Source organism: Equus przewalskii, chromosome 25 (genome assembly GCF_037783145.1).
Source record: "Equus przewalskii isolate Varuska chromosome 25, EquPr2, whole genome shotgun sequence".
NCBI classification, from domain to species: Eukaryota; Metazoa; Chordata; class Mammalia; order Perissodactyla; family Equidae; genus Equus; species Equus przewalskii.
In genome coordinates, this window is record NC_091855.1 from 31704710 (window position 1) to 31728803 (window position 24094).

Below are 24094 nucleotides of genomic sequence, written 5' to 3' on the forward strand. Positions count from 1 at the left end.
TTACTGATACAACTTCTCTATCAGGTTCTCCTACACCTAATCAATGTGCAACCCTACTGATTGACTCGAACAGGCACATTCTCTCTCAGCCCTTCCTACAGCTACCACCTTTGTTCAGGTCCACATTCTAGACTAAGGCTACATTATGGCACACACATTCCTAACTGGTCTCCCAACTATGGTCTTACCACCTCTAATCTACCTTCCATGATGGGTGATCTTTGTAAAATGCAAATTTCATCACTCCATTCTCTTAATATTCAAAAATACCTTTCCCCATTGTACCAGGACTTTATGACTGGGACATTCCTATTTTTCAAATCTCCTCTCCACTCTCTAGGTAATATCTGAAATCCCCTGAAAATATCAGTTACCTTCACTATCCCCACTACTTTGCACAATCTATTTCCACTAACTAGAAAATTCCTTCTACAGTCAATTGAAAAGTCAACTTCCTTACCTTCACCATTCATGTTCCCCAAGCCCCACTCCTGGGAATCCAGTGCTTTAATTAAAGCATTTCTTATCATTAACGTACTGTGATGGCTTGTTTACTGGACTGTCAGTTCCACCAGACTGTGAGTAGCTCCTCGAGGGTAGGATTAAAGCATACTCACTTGTATATTCATCTCCCACAGTAATCAATATAGTTCTTACATCATTCCATATTATGTCTTCAATAAATGTTTAAATGAATGAGTCAAAGTGATCAGTGGCTGTTTCTTCCTCCTAGCTTCTATTTCTCTCTTCAATATTTATAACTCAGATCTGTTTTATACAGTGCATGTTTATCCCTACTACCTGACTCTTGCCTCTTTGGTTTTCCATCTTCTTCCAATTATTAACTGGAAAACTCAATATTTAAAAAGAACATTCCACAAACGTGGGGCAGTACCAGGTTCTTACTATCTGCAGGGCACTATGTTAAGATATTGTGCGAAAGGTAAAGCTAAAGAAAACATTGGTTTAAAATCTAAGAAAAAGATAACCTATGTACACAACTATAATGAAAAGCTGTGACAACTGCCAACTTAACACAAGTACAAGCAAATTCTAGGACAGTCTGGAGAAGGCAAAGCTCATTCCAGCCTGGGGGTCACACAGGCTTCATGGAGGAGGTGCCTTTTGAACAAAAATTCAGATGAATAAGATTCCAGTACACAAATATGAAAGAAAGATCTAGGACACAAAGAGGAAAAGGCAGGGGTCATGTTCAGGCCACTGGAAGTAGTCCAGCTTGGCTCAAAAGTAACGTTAAATAGAGTTAAAAAGATAAGGTAGTGGTGGATTTCAGAGAGCTCTGAAAGGCAGGCTCAAAAGTCCAAATTTTATTCCTTATTTTTTCTTTTGTCTCCAAAAAAAAAAAAGAACATTTCGTTCCTCTATCCCACTCCTTAATATGATCTTCCCTTTCTGCCTCAGTTCCTTTAAAGAGCACTTATTGGCCTCTCCTTCTCCCCTACCCACCCCGCTCCCACCTATCTACAGAATATAGCTACTGGAGTCAGAGAACTATAAGCATCCTTCTGCACATTTCCTCAAGGAATGAACACAGATTTTCTGACCAATTTTTTTTTAATCTCCTCTCTCATTTCATTGTTGAAATGAAATACAATGATTTGTTAAAACAAATCAATAAAAACATTAAAGGTGACATCAGTACAAGAAGAATTCACAGCCGGGGCAAACTTCATTTTTCCCTTTAACCATTCCTAGCAAACCCATAACTCATGCAACAAACATGCAGTAAAACACTCTGAAATACCACATACCAGAACCTCCATGTAACATTGTGGCTAAAAGGGCAAAGTTTAGTCTTATCTCCCGACTTCAACTTTAGTTTCACTTTTTTAATCTCTCTAGATTATTTCCTAAAACAAACAGCAAGTTATTTCTCACCTGGTAATCTCCTGCTGCAGCTGTGAAACTGAAGGCACATAAAACACCACTCCAAAATAGATGGTAGGTTCCAAAGCATATTTATCCAGCTGCTTCTTTAGAGGTTTTTCCAAATCTACCCATCGGCGCTGATTTTGCTTGTTGTAGTACCAGAGGCTGAAGTAAGTGATCTGGAAAGAGGGAAAGTCACTGGAGGAGGTAGACACATATAAAAGGAGTTCAATATTTTAATCGCACTAATTCATGACTAGAGACCAAGTGACAGCAGTCTCCTATTGCTTCTCTTTTCAGAAAGGGATAATAGCAAAACCTGAAGAAAAAAAGAGGCAAGATCTGTCTATATCTAGATACTTGTATTCAGCAGAAAGAGGCAAAAAGTCAATTATTCTTGCAGACTATTTCTTTGTTTTCTTAATATTTTTATTTGCTTGTATAGTAAGCTTTGGTTTGGTTTGGTTTGGTATTGCAGGGGAAGATTCACTCTAACATCTGTTGCCAACCTTCCTCCTTTTTTTTCCCTTCCTGTCTCCCCCACAAAGCCCCAGTACATAGTTGTGTATAGTTGTAAGTTCTTCTGGTTCTTCTATGTGAGCCACCACCACAGCATGGCTACTGACAGACAAGTGGTGTGATTCCACATCGGGGAACTGAACCTGGGCCGCCGAAGCAGAGAGTGACGAACTTTAATCACCAGGCCATCAGGGCTGGCTCTTGCAAACTATTTCTTGAACTTTTGCACTGAAAAATGCACTCATGGCACTCAACATCAGAATGTAGCAGGTGCTACACAATTTTAAATACAGTTTTTAACAAAAAAACCATACATTGAAAAAACTGTTTAGTTTTTAAATTATCAAAATACTAAATTTATCATAATGTTTTTTTGAGGAAGAGTAGCCCTGAGCTAACATGTGCCACCAATCCCCCTCTTTTTGCTGAGGAAGGTTGGCCCTGACCTAACATCTGTGCCCATCTTCCTCTATTTTATATGTGGGATGCCTGCCACAGTGTGGCTTGATAAGCAGTGTGTAGGTCTGCACACAGGATCCAAACCAGCAAACCCCAGGCCACCGAAGCAGAGCAGGAGAACTTAACTGCTACACCACCAGGCTGGCCCCCAATTCCTTCTTTCTTTTCAACTGTAATTTATAGAAAAGAAAAATCTGGTTTAATAGGAAAAACATGATGCTTAAAGTCCAAAGTCCAGGGTTTAATTTCCAACACAGTCACTCACTAGCTGTGAAGTGGAAAAGTCAATCAGTCCAATTCAGTTTCCCCAGGTGTAAAATAAGGTAATACCTTCCTCACAATTCCATCACGAGGCCTGAATGCAAAACTTATATGAACGCATTTTGCCACTAGAAAACCATTATATTTTTAGAAGATCACTTAGTTTCACCCACTCTGCTAAACACCAACAAAATCAATTGTAACCCCTCCAAAAAACTTTTCTAATTACTTACATTTATTTGGATTGATTACAACACATTTCTGTTAACTGTATTTATGTTTTGTGTTCCATCTTAGAACTGGACTGAACGCACCATGTTTGGTCTACAACAAACACCACTGCTACGCACTTAACTCTACAAATATTTACTTTTTGCCATAAATGCAGAAGGCTGGACATCCTTTAGGATCTAAAACTGTTTTAGTCATAACAGTATGTCACTTTTAACCAAAATTAAAAGGTCTTAAAAATACTTGTATACGTGACTTTTCCCTTTAAATACAGTTGGACTTGAATACTCCAAACAGAAAAATTTTAAATTATAAAACTACAGCTTTATTATATAATCCGTAGTTGTACCTTTTGTGAACTGATCATGATATAATTACTAGAAAATACCTGAATAATCTGTAAGCATTCTAAAAAAGGCACATTCTAAAAGAAAGAAACTCTTAAAAATGTGCTAAGTTTATTTCAACAATGCATTTATTACTCATGCCACATATGGACAGCATATCAAATAGAAAGAGAAATATATTTGTGATATTGTATCATAATTAGTTTTATACACATTATATACCATATAAAGGAGTAGGAAAGACTTTGTGCAAACAGCTGAAAAGAACAGATTTAGCAAATTATTTATTGATTAGCTATTTTAGATGCGAGAGAGTCTAAGATTTTGGACATTTGAACATTAACCCATGTTATGCTATAGTAAAGTATTTTATTTGGTACTTAGCCCTGTGTTCAAGTTCTAAGTTAAAAAGTAGTTAAAGCTAGCCAAAATCAAGTTTATATCTTGCTAAATACTTCCAAAGAGGTATTATATGTCTAAAATTGCAGCTAGAGATGTTTATATGCACGTGGATAACTAAAATCTCATAACATTATAATCCTTGTATTCAATGCTTTCTTAGTATTTCTACACATACATAATCAAATAACAATATCTGATTCCATGAGATCTTATGACTATAATATGGTTTATTTCCAAGACGGGTAAGTAGAGTTTGAGCAAGAAAATGTTGTGATTAAATTCTCATCAGGCATAGAATTTTCTCTATAAGTCCATTTTGGGGGATTTGTCTTGGAGAACAATCTTGAGAACCTAGATAATTAACTTTCCAAAATAATTTAAAACCTATCCAAAATACAAAGGAGAGGGAGAGAAATCAAAGAAGAGGAGAGAACACTTCCCACCTCATTCTATAGGCTGGCATTATTCTGATACCAAAGCCAGACAAATCACGAGAAAAGAAAACTACAGACCGATATCCCTTAATAAATATAGACTCAAAAATCTTCAACAAAATACTAGCAAGCTGAATCCAAAAGTATATTAAAAGAATTATACACCATGACCAAGTGGGATTCATCCCAGGCAAGAGTGGTTCAACACAGAAAACAATCAATATAATAAGTTATTAATATGAAGGGAAAATCACAATCATCTCAACTGACACAGAAAAAGCATTTGACAAAATCTAACACCCTTTCATGATAAAAATACTCAGAATACTAGGAATATAAGAGAACTTCTTAACGTCAAGTGCATTTATGAAAAATCCACAGCTAACACCACATTCAGTGGTCAAAGAGTGAAAGCTTTCCCCCTAAAATCAGGAACAAGACAAGTATGCCCAAGTTCACTGCTATTCAACACTGTACTGGAAATTCTAGCCAGGGCAATGAGGTAAGAAAATGAAGGCATCCAAGGCATCCAATCTGGAAAAGAAGAAGTAAAACTATATGCACAGAAAACATGATCCTGTATATTAAAAACATCCCCAAAGTGCTCCCATCACAAAAAAAAATACTACCAGAGCTAATAAAGTCAGCCAAGTTCAGGGCACAAGATGAACATACAAAGATCAGTATGGATTCTATACACCAGGAATGGAAAATTCAAAAGGAAATGAAGACAACAATTCCATTTATAATAGCATCCAAAAGAATAAAACATCCAGGAATAAATTTAACCAAGGAGGTGAAGAGACTTGTATACCAAACAATACAAAACACTGCTGAAAGAAATTAAATAAAAAATAAAAAGACGTTCCATGTTCAGGGATTGAAACACTTAACATCGTTAACATGGCAGGACTACCCAAAGCGAGCTACAGATTCAAACGCAATTCCTGTCAAAATTCCAACAGTCTTCTTCACAAAAATGGAAAAGCCAGTCCTCAAACTCATATGGAACTGCAAGTGACCTCCAAAGAGCCAAAACACTATTGAAGAAGAACAAAGTTAGAGGACTCACACTTTCTGATTTTAAAACTTACTATAAAGCTACCTTAACGAAAACAGTGAGGTACTAGTATACGGAGAGACATACAGACCATTGTTACAGAATTGAGTCCAGAATGAACAGAGCCATCTAAGGTCAACTGATTTCCGACAAGGGTGCCACATCATTCAATGGAGAAAGAACAATATCTTCAACAAATGTTTCTAGGACAACTGAAGATCCACATGCAAAAGAATGAAGTTAGACTCCTACTTCACACCATAAACAAGAGTTAACTCAAACTGGATCAACCACCTAAACAGAAGAACTAAACCATAAAACTCTTTAGAAGAAAACACAGGGATAAACCTTCATGACTTTGAACTTGGAAATGCATTCTTAGATAAGATACCAAAAGCATAAGCGAAAAAGGAAAAAATTAGATAAAACTGACTTCATCAAAATTAAAAACTGTGTGCATCAAAGGATCAAATCAAGAAAGTAAAAACAACCTATGGAATGGGAGAAAATACTTGCAAATCATTGTATCTGATAATGGTCTAGTATCTGGAACATACAAAGAACTCTTACATAACAAGAACAAAAACAAACAACCCAGTTAAAAAATTGGCAAAGGACTCAGATAGATATCTCCCAAAGAATAAATACAAATGGCCAAGAAGCACATGAAAAAATGCTCAACATCATTAGTCATTAGGGAAACGCAACTCAGAACCACAATGAGATACCACTCCACACCCATTAGGATGGCTATACTTTAAAAAATAGAAAATCCCAAGTGTTGGTGAAGATGTGAAGAAATTGGAGCCGTTATACATTGTTGGTGGGAATGTAAAATGGTTCAGCTGCTGTGGAAAACAGTTTGGCAGTTCCTCAAAAGCTAAATGTACAATCATCACATGACTCAGAAGTCCCACTCCTAGTTAGATACCCAAAAGGTCAAATGCATGTACACGCGTGCTCACAGCAGGACTATTTGAAATAGCCAAAAGGTGGAAACAATCCAAATGTCATCAATAGATGAAAAGATAAACAAATTGTGGAATACACATGCAACGGACTATTACTCAGCCATAAAAAATGAAGTACATACATGCTACAGTGTGGATGAACCTCAAAAACATTAGGCTAAGTACAAGATGCCAGACACAAAAGGTCACATATCGTATGATTCCATTCAAATGAAATATCCAGAATAGATAAATCCATAGAGATATAGACTGATGGTTGTGGGGGAGAGCATAAGGATTAAGAGGAACAGGCAGTAACTGCTTAATGGGTACAGAGTTTCCTTTTAGGGAAATGAAAATGTTGTGGAACTAGACAGACGTAGTATAGTTTATGTACTAAATGCCACTGAATTTATTATTTTTTTTTCTTGAAGATTGGCCCTGAGTTAACATCTGTTGCCAATCTTCCTCCCCAAAGCCCCAGTACATAGTTGCATATCCTAGTTGTAGGTCATTCTAGGTCTATGTGGGATGCTGCCACAACATGGCTTGATGAGCAGTGTGTAGGTGAATTTACTTTAAATGGTTAACTTCTGTTATGTGAATAACATCTCAAAAAAGATTTTTTTGAAGCTCAGAAACAGTCATAATTAAAATCAAATATAGAAATTTAAAACTTTATTTTTAAATACATCAAATTCAGTTCATTTGAAAAAGCCTAGGACAAATAAATGAGCCAGAAATATATGAGCCCAGGCATGAGTTAATTATATTTTCTATTTTCTAATATCTATACTTAGGTCAAGATTTTGCACAGTTTGACAATTATCTGGCAACTCCAACTATCTGAACATAATTGAGTAAGACAGAATAGGTAAAAATGTGTTTGAGTAATGAAAAATATGTCAAAGTTATAAAGTATATGTCCCTGACAAAGAAGGAATTTCTCCTGTCTCTTTTATGAACCTTTTTTTCTTATTTCATACATACTTTTAACGAGTTTAGTGATTTGGTTATCCAATTCAAAGTAGATTAAAAGACAACAAATGAAAGGAAATGGCTTGTTAAACGGCATGTTGGCAGCAGCAGGAAGTGATGGGTAACACTTTTTCAGCAAGAGAGAGCACACACGCACAAACAAAAACCCTTTACCATGCCTTTGTAATTCTGTATAACTTCTTTTCAAACTTTTTAGTTATTTATCAAAGGAACAAATAACTTTAAACATTAGTCATGTATTTAACAACCACTGTTGCTAATCATTAGTCAGTGTCCTTTTGTTTAAGAGGAACAGAGACATTTATAGATCTTTCCAAAGACTGGTATTAAAAATAGTTATATGGTGGCTGGCCCCGCGGCTGAGTGGTTAAAGTTCCACACACTCTGCTTCAGCAGCCCAGGTTCACGGGTTCAGATCCCGGCCATGGACCTACTCCACTCATGAGCCATGCTGTAGAGGCATCCCACATACAAAGTAGAGGAAGACTGGCACAGATGTTAGCTCAGGGCTAGTCTTCCTCAAGCAAAAAAAGAGGAAGACTAGCAATGGATGTTAGCTCAGGACAAATCTTCCTCACCAAAAGAAATTAAAATAGTTGTATTGACAAAAGAATAAGTCTTGGCATTTCTCCAAAGAAGATATACGGATGGCCAATAGACACACGAAAAGATGCTCATCATTACTAACCATCAGGGAAATGCAAATCAAAACTACACTAAGATATCACCTTACACCTGTTAGAATGGTAAAATAAGCAAAACAAAAAGTGACGAATGTTGGAGAGGTTGTGGAGAAAAAGGAACCCTCATACACTGTTGGTGGGAATGCAAACTAGTGCAGCCACTATGGAAAACAGTATGGAGATTTCTCAAAAAATTAGAAATAGAAATACATTATGACCCAGCCATCCCACTACTGGGTATCTATCCAGAGAACTTGAAATCAGCAATTCCAAAAGTCCCATGCACCCTATGTGCATCGCAGCATTATTTACAACAGCCAAGACGTAGAAGCAACCTAAATCCCCATCCACTGATGATTGGATAAAGAAGATATGGTATACATATATACACAATGGAATACTACTCAGCCATAAAAAAGATAAAATCATCCCATTCACAGCAACATGGATGGACCTTGAGGGAATTATGTTAAGTGAAATAAGCCAGATAGAGAAGGACAATCTCTGTATGACTCCACTCATAGGTGGAAGTTAAACACAGAGACAAAGAGAACTGATTGGTGGTTACCAGGGGAAAGGGGGTTTGTGGGGAGGGCACAAAGGGTGAAGTGGTGCACCTACAACATGACTAACAATAACATACAACTGAAATTTCACAAGGTTGTAAACTATCATAATCTTAATAAAAAGTTTAAAAAAAGAATAAGTCTTAGTTATTAGGCAAAGTTATGAAGATCATTTCATTTCCCAAAGATGATTGGAGAACTAACTTATTTTATATACAGCTTTAAAGCACGTTAGCCAATTTAATTGTGGGTTCGTTACTTCACTTGTAAGGTCAACCATATTTTCCAAAGCCATGAGAGAGATTTCAATTTTTGTGTGGATACTTGCTGTTATTTCTATTTCCTCTAGGGGGCTATGCCTGCAATTCCAATAGCTGCCACTAGCATGCTGTAGCGCAAAGAGCACTAAACTGAGGGTGTAAATGCTTGGCCTCCGAGTCCTGGTTCCACCATTCACCAGCAATTGAGCAAGTCACTCCCTCACTGAGTCTTGGTTTCTTCAGAGGGAAAATAACACATACCGTGCCTTCTTCAGAAAAGTTGCGGCAAAGTACTTTGTAAGCTATAATTGTGCTGACAAAACTTAGAAGCACTCTTGTTATATTTGCTAGAAAATAAATGCAGCAGATAGGATCTCTACAGGTGTGACTGAGAAAACAGAATAAAACTTGAGTCAAGCATGCTTCTTCCTTGCAAATATAACTGTCTAAATAATAGTCAAACTACTTTCTTTCTTTATTTAAAGTTAGGATATACAAGGACCTTGTTTTAAAAAAAGAAATACAAAAAGGTACAGACAGGTCCTACGTGTGCCTTAAATTTCAACTATTACCAGTCATTACTCGATCTAGGATATTTTCTCAAAATCACATTTCTTCTCGAGTCCAAATCTTCTGGGTTATGCATGTCCTGTATTGTTTATGGGCTTGGTTTAAGCAATAAAAATCTTCCCATAAATCAGCCTTTAATTACCGCCTTTTGGTTCCTGACTCCCACCACTCCTTAGCTAACATCCCAATCCCTTTCCTGATAAGGAACGTTACCTCCACGTGGCTTCTCTTTCTCCACAGCTCTATCTCCTCTCACTGGTGACCAAAGCAAGCCGACCTGACCTGTGGGAAACTCATTCCAGTAGAAGCCTCTAAATCATTGCATCTTCTAGCATCCTCAAAATCAAGTCTCAATTATCATTGAACAGATTTTTGTGAAACTCTTTCACTGTCAGATATTTTTATATTCACCCTTTCTTTCCTATTTTGTTCATATATCATATCAGTAGTTTTCAATGATTTCTGCATAGCTGTTTAAAATTTTTCACAGCACTCCCCTAAAATTGTACAGATAATTTTGCCTGCGATGTAAACTACAGTAAAAGCAAAAGTTACACAGTTAAAAAACTTGGCTTCTTTTCAGACACAGTATGGTTGACTTACTTTAAATGAACTTTTACTCTGAGAAGGTGATTTGATAATTAAGGAAAAGACAGTTTACAAATTTTTCAGCTTGGGTAAAAGGTGTGCCCCAAATCACAGTCATCTAAAGAGACACCAGCTATTATAAGCAGATCCAAATCCTGTCAGAATGTAAACCCTTTCCTAATCCCCAAGTCATTTCTTGTCTAATTATTTTAAGAGTCTCTTTAGTTGTACTATTTTTAAAGCAGAGCAGAGGGACACACAAATTAAATTAGCTGGAGGGTTTCTTAAGCCCCTGATGCACTGAGTTTGATAAAAGTTAATCCCATACAAAACTGCAACTATAATTTTATCCAGATGCTTTTCTTAGACTAGGCAGAAGACTCTTCATCAGGGAATGATGAGAGGAGTAGCACTAGATAAAGCCTATCCCAGGCAGAGATCATCTAACAAGGGTAGTTAACAAGTATTAACCTAATTCAAGCCTGGAGCTTACCTCTACACTGAGTTTGCCATAAATAATGAAACATTGTACACTTCTTCCTTTTGACACATGGTATAGTGGTCACACTGCCTCAAAGCAGACAGTATTTTTTCCTTGTCTGTTTAATTTTAATCCATTTTTTTCTGTCCTTGGTCAAATAAAATATTATCTACTGCACAGTCAAGGTGATAATATACAGTATCTCTATATTCTAGCACATATGAGGACTCAAGAAAACAACAACCAAAAGTACATCTTGGTCTTCTAATTTGTAGTGAGACTTTTATTAAACCGAAGCCCTAGTAACTAAACTCCTTAAATGGCCAGATTTTTGTTGTTGTTGTAGCATTTAACTTTCAGGAGAAGAGTCAAATGATAAGCCAATTTCAGTGATTTACTGAAAGGAAGTGCAAAGCATGAGTTGGCATCACTATCTATATAGATGGTTGCTCAGATCTTTTCTAGTTACCATCCTGGACAATAAGATGCTATGAAGAATACAATGATCCCAAAACACAGTGAGATCATCCTTCAAAAAATATATTACACTATACTTTCTAAGCAAAATGGACTAACGTCTTAGAAAGATTCATTTATTCATTCAACGTATATTGATTGTATACCTACTATGTGTCAAACACTGTTCTGGGTGATAAGGATACAGCATTGAACAAAAGAACACAATTCCTGCCCTATGTAGCTTACATTCTAGGAAGGGGAGAAAGATAAGCAAAATATGTGGGAGGCCAGATACTGATAAGTGCTATGGAGAAAGATATTCCATTATAAGATTAAAACAATACCAACATATTGTTAAAGAGTAACCTAGGATTAAATGAGAATTTTTAGTATATACAACATTTTACTACCCAAGATGACAGAAACAACTGAGATGTTACTGCACATAGTTTCAATAAAGGCAAAGACTGGTGTGCTCTATTTTGTACTACCACATGAAAAGTCATTTTGTTTAGGACCCACATAACTGGGGGGTAAATAAGAGCCTCCCTTTCTTCACTTATTTTACTCAACTAGTTTGTTATATTACAGGACTATTTCTTATATCCTATTCCAACAAATGAACTAGATTTATTTCTCTTTATTCAAATCTCTTAAATTTGGGTCTTTTAGGGTTTATTAATTTAATTCACAAATGCCCATGTTTTAGGGTAATGAATAAACAGTAACAGTTCTATTTTTATTGAGAAAAGAGTAAAAAGACAAATAACATCAGTCTAATTTGGCCCATATTCCAGTTTTTATATTTCAATTAACTCACAGGAAAAAAAATTAATGTTTTCTTGAACTCAAGTCTTAGTTATTCCTTCTATCTTTCTCATCACAGAGAGTGAGGAGCATGAGCAATATTTTCAGAAGTCATAACTACACAATATAGAAGTGAAAAGAAAGAGCTGAAATGAGTATATTTATGAATAGCTGGGTTTTTTCCTGATGTTCACTTCTTTCAGGTTAAAATTATAGTTGTTTCCTGTTACACAGAAATGGCTGTGATGTTGGGCAAGGAGGGCCACAGAGAGAGAAAGGGAATTAGCAGATTTTAGAACTATAAATGAATATGGGCCTTAATACATTTTAACAAAGTATCTTGTCAAAGTTAATTTCTGTTGTCTGAAAGAGTATTACCCAACATATTTTCCAATGCCTTAAAAAAAATACAGCAGCTCCACTGTTCTTAAGTTAGTATTACCATGAAGGATCCGAGGATTATAAAATCAAGAAAATTGCTTTTACAGTTAAAATCCTAAACAGATATACACAAAGAAACTTCCAGACTTCTGTTATTAAAAACTATACTTGTTTTCTTCATTAATCAAAGTTTGCAAATCATGGTTTCATCATACACGAAATAACTCTTTTATCCACATATTTACAAGATGGTTTTCTAGTTACAGCAGATACTTCTTCCATATACACAAATGCTCCAAGCAGAGTAAATGTGTTTCCTTTTTTAAATATAGAAAAGCTATTTTTCCCCTTTTTATTATAATATAAAGTTCCATTTAACAAAGGCCCCACTTAAGGCTTTGGTGGATTTCCTTTTGAAATTATGTTCCTCATTGAGAACCAAGGCACAGAGGGTACCTAAGTAAAGGTGCATAGCTCAGAAATACATGCTCAACATATTTTAATTATTTAAGTATCATAATACCAGTTGCATTTTATTCTAAGAAGCACTATTTAAAAATGCACAAGACAAAGTACTTTCATTATATTTAAAAGTAGAAGAGGATAAACTGGCTATAAATATGTATGTGCTATTAAGGATAATAGGAATTATCCCCTACTCATTTTCCTATATCCAATTACCCTATATTCAAGGAATATGATGATAAAAGTCTCAATGGAAAAACAGACAATAAAGGTTAAACATTGGAATCATGACCTGAAGAAGAGGAATTAAAAATGGAATAACAATTTATAGTGGCCCTGTCCCTGTGTCTGTAATTCACAGATGGTAGCATGGAAACACTTCGGTGGTGTGAACTGCTGTAGCACGTGGAAAGACACCTGTATGCACAGCGGCTAAATCACAGTGATTCAGTTCCATCAGTAAAGGCAGCAAGCACTTCTGTGGGCTCAGTGGTTCTACCACTTTTTCTTATTTGGAGGCAGAATCTGACTCTAGAAGCCCCCAAGCTCATCCAACAGCAGTGCAACCAGATATTGCTTTGGAAAATCTCTCAGTAGGCAACTCTCCTGGGATGTATTTCATCAGCCTGATACTTCCCACTCCGCCAGGGAACAAGCTCATGAAAGACTTCCTATCAAACAGCTCTGTCCTCAGCCCCTCAGGCATTCCCATCCGTGTCTTGCTGGCCTAATCGTGATTCATCTTCCTTCTCAGGCTTATTTTTCTTTGCCTGATGTGACTTTAAAGACATTTTAACAAACCAATAAAGTATAGTAATTAGAATAAATGATAAATATCTCAGGAGTACTGAAAACAACCTCCATCAAATTTGGGAGGCTGCACTGCGCCAGGCCGTCCTCAAGGGCACAAGCTTCATTCCATAGTAGGCCACCTGTCACTTGCCCAAGGTTATATACTGGGAAGAAAGATGCCGATCAAGGAGCCAGAAGAACTCCTCCAGTTGTTTCTACCATGTAACCATGAGCAAGTTACTTAACACCTCTGTGTCTCAGTTTACCCATCTGTAAAATGGAGATGAGTGTAATAGTGCTGAGAGGATTGTTGAGGGTCAAAACAAGCAAAAACATTTAAAGCACTTAGAAGAGTGCCTCCCACAAGGCAGTGCTCAAGCAATATTAGCTCCTATTACCACAGTTTTCAAGTCCCCTTAAACAGGATAAAATTTCATATTATATCTTCTTTGATATAGGAAATTCTACACTCAAATACTTCCTTTACTAACAGAGTTTTGTCTTAGGTAACTTTTCCTTTCCATTCTCTTTCTTTCCTTTTAATAAATTATTAGAAAAACCAACACTTGGATTGCTTTTCTTTGGAAAATGGCAATGGCTCAATGGAAAAGCAGTGTGTTGCTGAGGGAAAAGTGCTAAACCTGGAGCTAGAAGACCTGAGTTCTAGTCGGGGGCGTCACTGACTAGTCGCCCCAGCCAGGCACGGGGAGTACCGTCGGGCAAAGTGAAGTCTGCCTTCTAGCGATGGGTGACAGGTATTATACAAATAATAATGAATAATTTTAGACATATTCTTCATTATTAAACATGCTTCATTTTTCTTTATCATACTGTAATATAGAATTTAGGTGTTCTTTTCCTTAAGTCACCATTCAAACTTAAATGTGACTTCAGAATAGGTGCCTGTAATAAAAATACAGACAAGTCAACCATGCACTTGTCTCAATATTATCTGTAAGTGCAGAATAAGGGTGAATGAGAATTAAGGTTATTTTCTAGATAATTCACACCACATTTTGGGAGGAAGAGAAAGGATGTTATAGTGAATATCTTAGTTCTCAGTGGTGTAGCTCTGAACTTAATTGGCTGACTTAATGAATCATTGAATCATTTTTCTCCAATCTGTTTTTTCTTGGTAAATTATTCCAACTAATGAACAAATTTACATGATGAAAAAGAAAACGGAAACGGCTCAAGAAAAATAACTCACACTAAAAAACAGTTGCCAGTTAACAAGTGCCCTGCATCAGGACCTCCCCTTGGTCTGGACACTGCCCGTGAGGAGGAAGTCAATTACACTCAGGGTTAAATTAAACATATGTAAAGCACCGGTACAGTGCTTGGCATATGGTCAGTACCCAGTTAACAGCTATCATTCTTACTATCGCATGCAATCATATCACATATGAAAGAAACAAAACCCAGAGAAGTTAAGTTGGTTTCCTTGGGTCACACAGGTAGTGTGCAGGAATTTGAAACCAAGTTCATCTGGCACCAAAACTCTACCTTGTTGCCTACCAAACTCTGCTTTGCCGACTGCAGTTGAACTCACATTGTACAAAGTTCAATCTGCTGAAAATTCACTTGACGTCAAAATTAATTTGTCAAGTCAAAGTCTGAGCTGTCTAAATAATTGTAACATGACTGAGCAAAGACAAGTTGTTTTTATATTCACAAAGAAAATGAGCTGCTACCACCCAGCGTGAGATTACCTGTGTATTTTCTTAGCCTGCTCAGTTAAAACATGTTCAAAATAACACAATTACTCTGCCCTATTTATAAATCTAAATACTGGGGCCAGCCCAGTGGCATAGTGGTTAAGTTTGCACACCTCGCTTTGGCAGCCCAGGGTTCACCGGTTAGGATCTTGGGTGCAGACCTACGCACCGCTCATCAAGCCATACTCTGGTGGCATCCCACATAGAAGAACTAGGACTTACAAGTAGGATATACAACTATGTACTGGGGCTTTGGGGAGTAAAAAAAAAAAACAGGAAGATTGGCAATAGATGTTAGCTCAGGGCCAATCTTCCTCATCACCCCCCCACAAAAAAAAGCCTGCAATAATAATAATAATAATAAATCTAAATACTACACACCTTTTAGTGATCTCATTTGGGTAATCTAGTATAGAAAGTGGCACAAACCCTTGATAAAAAAGTTATTCCTACTACATGCTGCTAATTCTCATATAGGATTTGTGACATGCATAGTTTCCTCTAGTGAAATTAGCATCTGAAGCAAGAATTTAAATCGCCTCTGGATATCCTGTCAGTTCATTAAAAGATAAAGGAAATCTAAATGACATTTATTTCTGAACTGCTTGGAGAACCAAATAGGCAAATACTTGCCAAACCAACATATTGTTAAGAAAGTGATATGAACAAAGTCCTTGTTAGGAGAAAAGAAATGCCACGTTCAGGTAGGGTGTGTATCTGACAAGAATGAAGCAGAGGGCTCAACAACTGGCCGGGGAGTTTGGTTAATGCATAAAGGAAGCGTGAGTCATGCAGTCAGTCACTGAAGAACTGGCACACATCTACTGCTAGGTGGTCACAAAGGTGCGCCTGGTAAGGAAGACAGACATGGATCTACCACCAGGGGTGCAATGAAGAAATTCCCACTCACAACCTCCTCTCCTCCTTGAAAGGAGCTTTATCCTCAACAGTAAGTTGTTCCAGGGAGGAAATGAATACTCCAAATGGCCTTTCCTGAGATCCGAAAATAAAGGCCATTTGAAAAGGGCATTTGTAGGGGCAGGAAGGTGGGTATACTTCAGAAGCAAACAATTTTCTTAAAAATATAAAGGTCTTGAATTGTTCACAAATTCTATCCATTCCAGCATCTTCATTCTGGAGAAAGAAAGATCTTGCTAAGCTGAGAGAAGGTGAAAGACTGCCCCATTTTCCAGGCCCAGAGGCCGAGCTCATGGATGGATTGGGGGGAGGGGGTGTCCATGAACCTCTTGAAATTACATGCAAAATTTTGCATTTCTATCAGATTCCCAGAGGGGTCCATGACCCCTATAACTTTAAGAGTCAAAGTTCAGGCAGAAGTCTGACAGATATACACTTAAATTCTCGCTCTTTTGCTTATTAGCTGTGTGATCACCCAGATTAGCTGAGCAAATCACCCAATTTCTCAGAATTTCAGTTCCCCCACTTCAAAATGGAAAAGATGATCCCTAACTCATTGTGAGGATTAAATGAGATAAAGCACATTAAGCTTCCAGCACAATACTGTTCATCCTCCCGTAAGAAGGACAGCAGAAAGCCATTAAAGCTTCTAGTGTTATAAGGAATGGAATCTGAAACCATACACCAAGGACAATGACAGAACTTTTGAAAGAGCCCCCAAAACATCGTCAGTTCCCCATGTCCACCATTTTGTAACTCAACTCACAAACCTCTCCATTTGGGGGCCGGCCCAGTGGCACAGCGGTTAAGTTCGCTCATTCCACTTCAGCGGCCGGGGTTCGCAGGTTCGGATCCCAGGTGCGGACATGGCACCACATGGCAAGCCATGCTGTGGTAGGCATCCCACATATAAAGTAGAGGAAGATGGGCACAGATGTTAGCTCAGGGCCAGTCTTCCTCACCAAAAAGAGGAGGAATGGTGGTAGATGTTAGCTCAGGGCTGATCTTCCTCAAAAAAAAAAAAAAAACTCTCCATTTGAGTACATTCATGTTTAATTCCCTATGGTCATGAGACTACACTATTGTGGCAGATTGTTAGTGAAAGAGATTCAAGGACATCTCTGGTGTCTCTTAGGTGGAAACTCCACTACTAGAAAAAAAAGCATCTCAGATTAATAAGCTTTAAGTAAACAAGTTTCCAAATTCTGTAATAACTTGTGTGGTGATATATTATTTTTAAATGAATAATATCTCCATGTTTGTATGTATAATTCCTCTATTTATATAATTAGTTCTTAATTATCTAGACCAAATGAGAAAAGTTAACAGAAAATCTAAAAATCAAGAAAAATCTTTGCTCATTTATAACTGGTTTTGGACTTTGGAAAGCTTCCTTTATCTAGGTAGAGAGACCAATCTAAGATTTCTATTTGCTTCAGATGGTTCAACAGATCTAACTAAAAATATTTACCAATCTTGTCTATACCTCAATATTAGCTGTTTTATAACATATATACCTCAATAAATACTCAGCCAAAAAGATTAAAAAGTTTTTAGATATTATAGTTTTACCTTACAGATATTTCAGCTATATTTAGAGCCCAAATGAAAACAGCTAGTACAGAAGGAAATGGGCATGAAATTCTTGAGGTCTACTCAGATAACAGTCAAGATAAGGTCAGTGGATATTTGGAATACCAAAGACACATTTAAAATAAAACACTCTGATGGCCAAGAACTCTTTCTCAAGTTGTGCTTGAGAGTAATGGTTTGGGTTATATGCTTAATTCCCCTCTATTCCAACAAACCCCTTAGCCAAAAACTTTCCCCATCAGCCAGAAAACACTATGAGAAGAATCTGTTCAAAGTTCAGCAAAGAAGTCGACACTCCCTTGACATAGCAAGGACTCCTCAGGAAGTCACTAAAATTAGATCATTTTCTAAGTGTTTAAGAAGAAGCCCCAAAGTGGGGGGAAAAAAAGTCTAAAGAAAAAGGTGCCTTTATACCTGTGTTCAAAGCTTTGTAAACAAACTCTCTCCAGGAAATAAAATCACGTAGCAAACAAAGGCTGACTTATCTGAACTGCTGTCCATACTTACCAATCTAAATGCAAATCAAGAACCTTAATTTTTAAACTAAGTAGACATTTATTCAGCAACCATGTACTGTGAGGTGTAAGGCACTGCCCCAGACACTGGTGACACAAACAGTGGCCCCCAGTCCTACTCTGATGGAGCTTACATTCTAAAGAACAAAAGCTTGACAGATATGTAACGCGCTTCAAATACGATTTAAGAAACATCTTCTGAAGATCTGTGATAAACCAGAGTAACCAAACATCCACAGCCTATCAAAATAATTTTAAAATAAGAGGCCACAGTAAGAACTTCTAAATCTTGCAAGACTTTTCACCTTATTCAACAAGATGTTTTGAAGGTAATTTTAGGGGTGGCTCAGTATTTATCTCAATTCCAAAACTGTGGTTATGTATGCAGGCCACATACATATAGAAGAGCGAGGATTTCCCCTCCCCACAAACACACATACCACTCAGAAATAGCTGAAAGAAAACTGCCCTCTGAGATTTAAGTTACACAACTAACACATAATGTATCATCGCAAAAATATGCAGAAATTATCTTCAAAAGGCTTCCAGGGTTTTATAACTTCCCTGTTTCCTAACTGAAGATTTAAAAACTTAAATAAAAAACAAAACTCCAACCATACGTAAATTTAAGCTAAGTCAGGACCTTAAGATAAAGGAAGGCAGTAAGCACAGGAAATAACTGTTTGCAATGAATCTAATTAAAATCCATGACAGCAAGATAAAGATGTGATCATCCAACGTTATATAAGATTTAAAAAGAATTCTTGAGAAAGACATACTCTAAAGAAAGAACACAAGACTTAAGCCAAAATTTCATAAAACTTCTTTTTTTTAATCCTAGGGGTTAGGTTGAGGGCAAGAGGGAAAAAATAAAATAATAGAGAAATAAAAACCTACTGAAGCTCTGGGTTTAGCGCAATGAGGCAGCGGCACTATACAGACTGATTTCAGTTGGCATGGAAATAAAGGTTCGAATATGACTGCTAAATTACGATGGTATGCCACAATTTTAACAATTTAGTAACGTAAGAAGTGGGACTGCCAGTTGTTGCTATACATGGTTGTATATATAAACAAGTATGTTTTATACATATTTATTTATATGTACAAATTTTTATAAATATATATTTGTATATATAAACAAGTTGTATTTTATAAACAAGCATGTATTCTTTTAGTAAAAAGAAAAAAGATATTTACAAAAGTAAGAAAAGAATTAATTTGAAGAGGTCCACAACATGGAAATGAGTCACAAATAACAATAAAAACAACAGTGATGAAAAATAACACTTACTGAGAGTTTCCTAAATACCAGGTCCTCTGCTAAATGTTTTACATTTAACATTGAATCCTCACAACCACCATCAAACTGATACTATTATAATCCCCAATTTACAGAAGAAAAACCAGTGGACTTGAGAAATTAAGTAATTTGTCCAAGACCAGACAACTGATAAGTGGCAGCACTGAGATCCAAAACTAGGTGTTTCTGACCCAACTGGCAAATGTCTTAACCACTCTGTTAAATAGCCTTCCCAAGTGGCTGGCCTGGTGGCAGTAGTGGTTAAGTAGTTTGTGCACTCCACTTCAGCAGCCCGGGGTTCACAAGTTTAGATCCTGGGCGTGGGCGTAGCACTGCTCATCACGCCATGCTGTGGCTGCATCCCACATACAAAATAGTGAAAGACTGGCACAGATGTTAGCTCAGCACCAATCTTCCTCAACCAAAAAGTGGAAGATTGACAACAGATGTCAGCTCAGGGCCAATCTCCCACACCAAAAAAAAAAAAAGAAAATAGCCTTCTGAAGAGGCAAATAGAGGCAGTGCCCACCCTACCACTACCCAGAAAGGGTACCCAGACTCAAAGGAACGTGTCTGGTCCTGGAGACAGCACTGTTCCCCTGTTGAAGATATGTACAGTTTTCAGGGCAATCTCCCTTCTCTGATTGCCTGCTCACCAAGCAACTGATAGTTTGCTCTGGCTCCCACGTGGCCTGCCTACATGGAAATCATGGCCTGGCCAGAGGGCACACATTCTTGAGGGCCTTGAGGCCCTTGGGGTTCCATATCTCATCGTAAATGACTAAATGTGCATCCTGGTTTTACCTATCATTCTCAATGAGCTGGGGCAACGCAGATCTCACTCCCTGAGACATGAGGTTTTAAGCCTGACCACCTCACTCTGGACTGTGCTGATTCCTCCACAGTGACACTGCCCCATGGGAGCGGCTGTGCCCAGCTGACACACTCATGTCTCACCACCTCCATCAAATCTCTATAACATATACCTTCAAAATTGAAAAGTTTTCTAATTCCCTGTAAATTCTATAAAGACTTTCATAGCCTCTCTTGAAAAGTATTGTGAAACTCAGTGAATGATATGCAAAGAATTTCAACAGCTGAGAGGCTGTGCTATAATGAACAGTGATATTTTCCCACAGCGATAATATTTTTCCACTTTTAAAAGTCACTTTCCATCATTCGAATATGGTGAATTTAGAAAAAAGTTAATAATCTAAGTTAATTAAATTGGATACAAGTGTATTAACCTTTTTACTTTTAGTTTCTTAATGTGTTATAAAATATCTCAGACATTCAAAAAGCTGCAATTAACAAACAAACATCACATACCCACACATTCAGCTTAAGAAATAAAATACTACTGATAGAGCTGAAACCCCCGGGCATAGCATTATAATGGCATTATTGTGTAGCTCTTATATAATTGTCATTACAGAAGTGAAGTGGTATTCAATTAAGCAAGAAAAGTAAAGATTTCTCCCCCCAGTTTAAATTTGGGCAGTAGCAAAGCTTATCAGCCAAATCAACATGCTACGATAATTCTGAGTTTGCTTGATGGGAGAATACGGCAAGATAACAACATACCAATATCTCTTGATATTAATCTCATAAGTGATGTATAGACACAAACTAAAAACAGGTGTTGCCCTGACTCAGATTATTTCTGAACAGTCACTGGGTAAGATTAGGCCTGAGGCTTGAGTCATCTGTTTACATACTACAGAGCAGAGCTTCTGGAGCTTTGAAAAGTTGGCTATACAAACTAATTTTCTAACCATGTTGGAAATGATAGAAAAGCCTGTCCAGGGGCAAGACATTTTCTTGGGACCACGCCTGTTCCCTCTCAGAGCTGTACTCTTCTCTTAAAAACCAGCCTCATTATATACCCACAGCCATATGAAGCCGCTTGTTCCTTGGCCTGATAACTCAAACTAGGGATGCAACTTCTCTGGACTTCTAACAGAGAAGGAAAGTAATGCCTGTGAGTTCAGTTAAAACTGTATTTGAGCACATTCCATGCATGGTACTTTAAGTACAAAAATAAATTAACCACAGTTCCTCAAGAAGTCGACTCTGTAGGGGTTCTGGGAAGACCTGGTGTATAAGGAAGAGATTTACAGGAAAAAGGAAAAATTGGTGCAGGAAGCAAAAAAGATGGAACAAATTCAATAAAGCAGGACCAGTCACCGAGGCCGACTCTCGGGGTTTACTTTCTCCTTCTTGGGCTGCTCAGCCATCTATTCAACCCTGAGGGGTCTGCAACGTCTGTTTTTCTCCCCTGGACAGCCTCATACCCTCTCCCAGCTTTGATTAACTAACCTAGGCTGATGATTCTCACATTTCTACCCTCCAGCCTGGGTCTCTCGCTTGAGCTCCAGACCTGCCTATCCCTCTGCCAGCTCAAGATCTCCAACTGGCATCTCAAACTCAGTATTTCTAGAACTGAACTCAGCACACACCTCTCTTATCCCCCTCAAACCTGCCTTTCCTTTTATGTTTCCTCTCTCAGTTATAGTTCCCACCATTTACTGGAAGTCTGAGCATCACCCTGGACCCCTGGTTAACCTTTTCCCAGCACTTGGTGGGTAGATAGGTCCTGAGTGTCTCCAGATTCCACCCTCTTCTCTCCACCCCCATCCAAATCCAGGTCACCACCATCTGCAACAGAACTCCTCCTTTCTCATCATTCTCCAGAGGGCTCACTCTTTGCAAAACCAATTATACCACACCCCTATTTAAAAACCCTTCACTAACTTCCCTAGTACTTTCAAGGATAAGCCCAAACCCTTACTAAAAACCCATGCATTATGTGGCCCCTGCTGTCAGCCTTTCCTCTTCCCACTTCAGGCTCCAGGTAGGTCAGCTGCCCCAGATCTTTGGCCTCATGAAGTTCCTCTGTTGGAACAGTCTTTTCCAGCCCCTGATAGGACCAACCCACCCCATCCTTCAGGTCCCAGCTCCGACCTCACTTGCCCTAAGAAGCTTTCCCTTTCCGGTCCCTCCCTATTGTCTATAGTACTCTCTGTCTCCTCTCATAGCACTGGTCATGCCTGTTTTCTTACTGGTATCAACACTAGGGTGAGCTCCTACTACACATGTGCTTGGCACTTAATAGGTCTTCAGTATTGAATGATCAAATGATCAGATGGTCACCAGGGGCACAGGTTACTCCTGTCAGTGGGATTTCCAGTTAGGAAGACAACATGGGCACATAAGTGGAATAACCAGTTTCTCCATCTTTCTCTTACCCAGAATCAGGCAGCCAAAGGCTGGAAGACTCTTAGGCTTAATTAGAGCCCTTTTCTTCACAGCCCTTACAGAGCATTTTAAATTGAAGACATTATGTGGATACTTGAGGACTCCACAACTTCCTACTGACTAGATTAGGGGTTTTCCATGGCAAACCTATGATTACTATAACAGACTAGTTATTAGAGATATGGTTTTACATACGCATTAAATCACACAACCACTCTGAGGGTTAGGCACCACTGTTATCCCCATAGTTCAGATGAGGGAACTGGAGCTCAGAGAAGTCATATAACTCGCCCAAGGTTAAACAACCTGGTGAGGAAACCAGAATTCAAACTCAGGCAATACATCTCTAGAATCTTGGCTCGGCCTGTGCAAAATAGTCAAGGAACGTTGGATGAATGAAGTCAGTAAACTGTACTAGATCAGAATAACCGCATTTAGGATTATATTAGAAAAAGAGAACTTGGATAATCCAAAAGGCATTTCTATTAGATTTTGGGGGACATATAAACATTTTCAAAACTCAGGCACTGTGAATTCTCTTATTGAGCACACCCAAGGAAAGATGTCTTGCTCTGTATCTCTTCCTTCCTCATGGGGACAGGGACTAGAGGCTCAACTTAGCCTGCAGGGACATTGAGAACACACAGCATGCGTTACAGTGGCTGGGAAGGAAGGGGCGAAGGCCTTTTTTGCGGCTTACCTCCCGCAACTCCAGTCTTTGGGCCACAGCCTCCAGGCTCTCCTGGCCAGTGCTCTCCACCGACAGCGTGAACTCGACAAACTCGTTATTGAGCAGCTGGATCCGGGCCACCAAGCAGCTCTTGCTGGACACCGTGTAGCGCCGGGTGCGTTTTAGTTTCAATCCAAACGGCAGTGGCATCTTCTCTCTTCAAGAGTGGAGGAGTCAAGAGGGAAAAGCACCGCCACCAATCCAGTCGCGGTGACGGCAGGAGAAAGCAATCCTCTCCCGACGGGAGGAGTACTGTCCAGTCCGGCTGCTCACCCAGCAGCTGCTGCCGCCATTAAAAAGCAACCGAGTCTCCAAAGGCCAGGTGAGGGGAGCATCCACGCCAGTGCTGAGGAAAAAGGAACGCCGGTTACCAGGCAGCAGCAACGCTGGACTTCGCTTTTAAAAATAAAAATCAATACAGCTGCAGCCAAAGCATCAGCTTTCCCTCTCTCTGC

At 38.3% G+C, this 24094-nt stretch overlaps 1 protein-coding gene across 3 annotated transcripts in view; it reads right to left on the reverse strand.

The window, feature by feature from the left end:
- PTPN21 (protein tyrosine phosphatase non-receptor type 21) overlaps positions 1 to 24094 on the reverse strand; it is a 77919-nt gene that overhangs the window by 49933 nt on the left and 3892 nt on the right. For all 3 annotated transcript variants that reach the window (XM_070593701.1, XM_070593702.1, XM_008521426.2), the window contains exons 2-3: positions 23610 to 23985; positions 1900 to 2069 (exon numbers count right to left, since the gene is read on the reverse strand). In XM_070593701.1, coding sequence (XP_070449802.1) covers positions 1900 to 2069; positions 23610 to 23789 — 350 coding nt within the window. In that variant the 5' untranslated portion in view covers positions 23790 to 23985. The remainder of the gene's footprint in view (positions 1 to 1899; positions 2070 to 23609; positions 23986 to 24094) is intronic.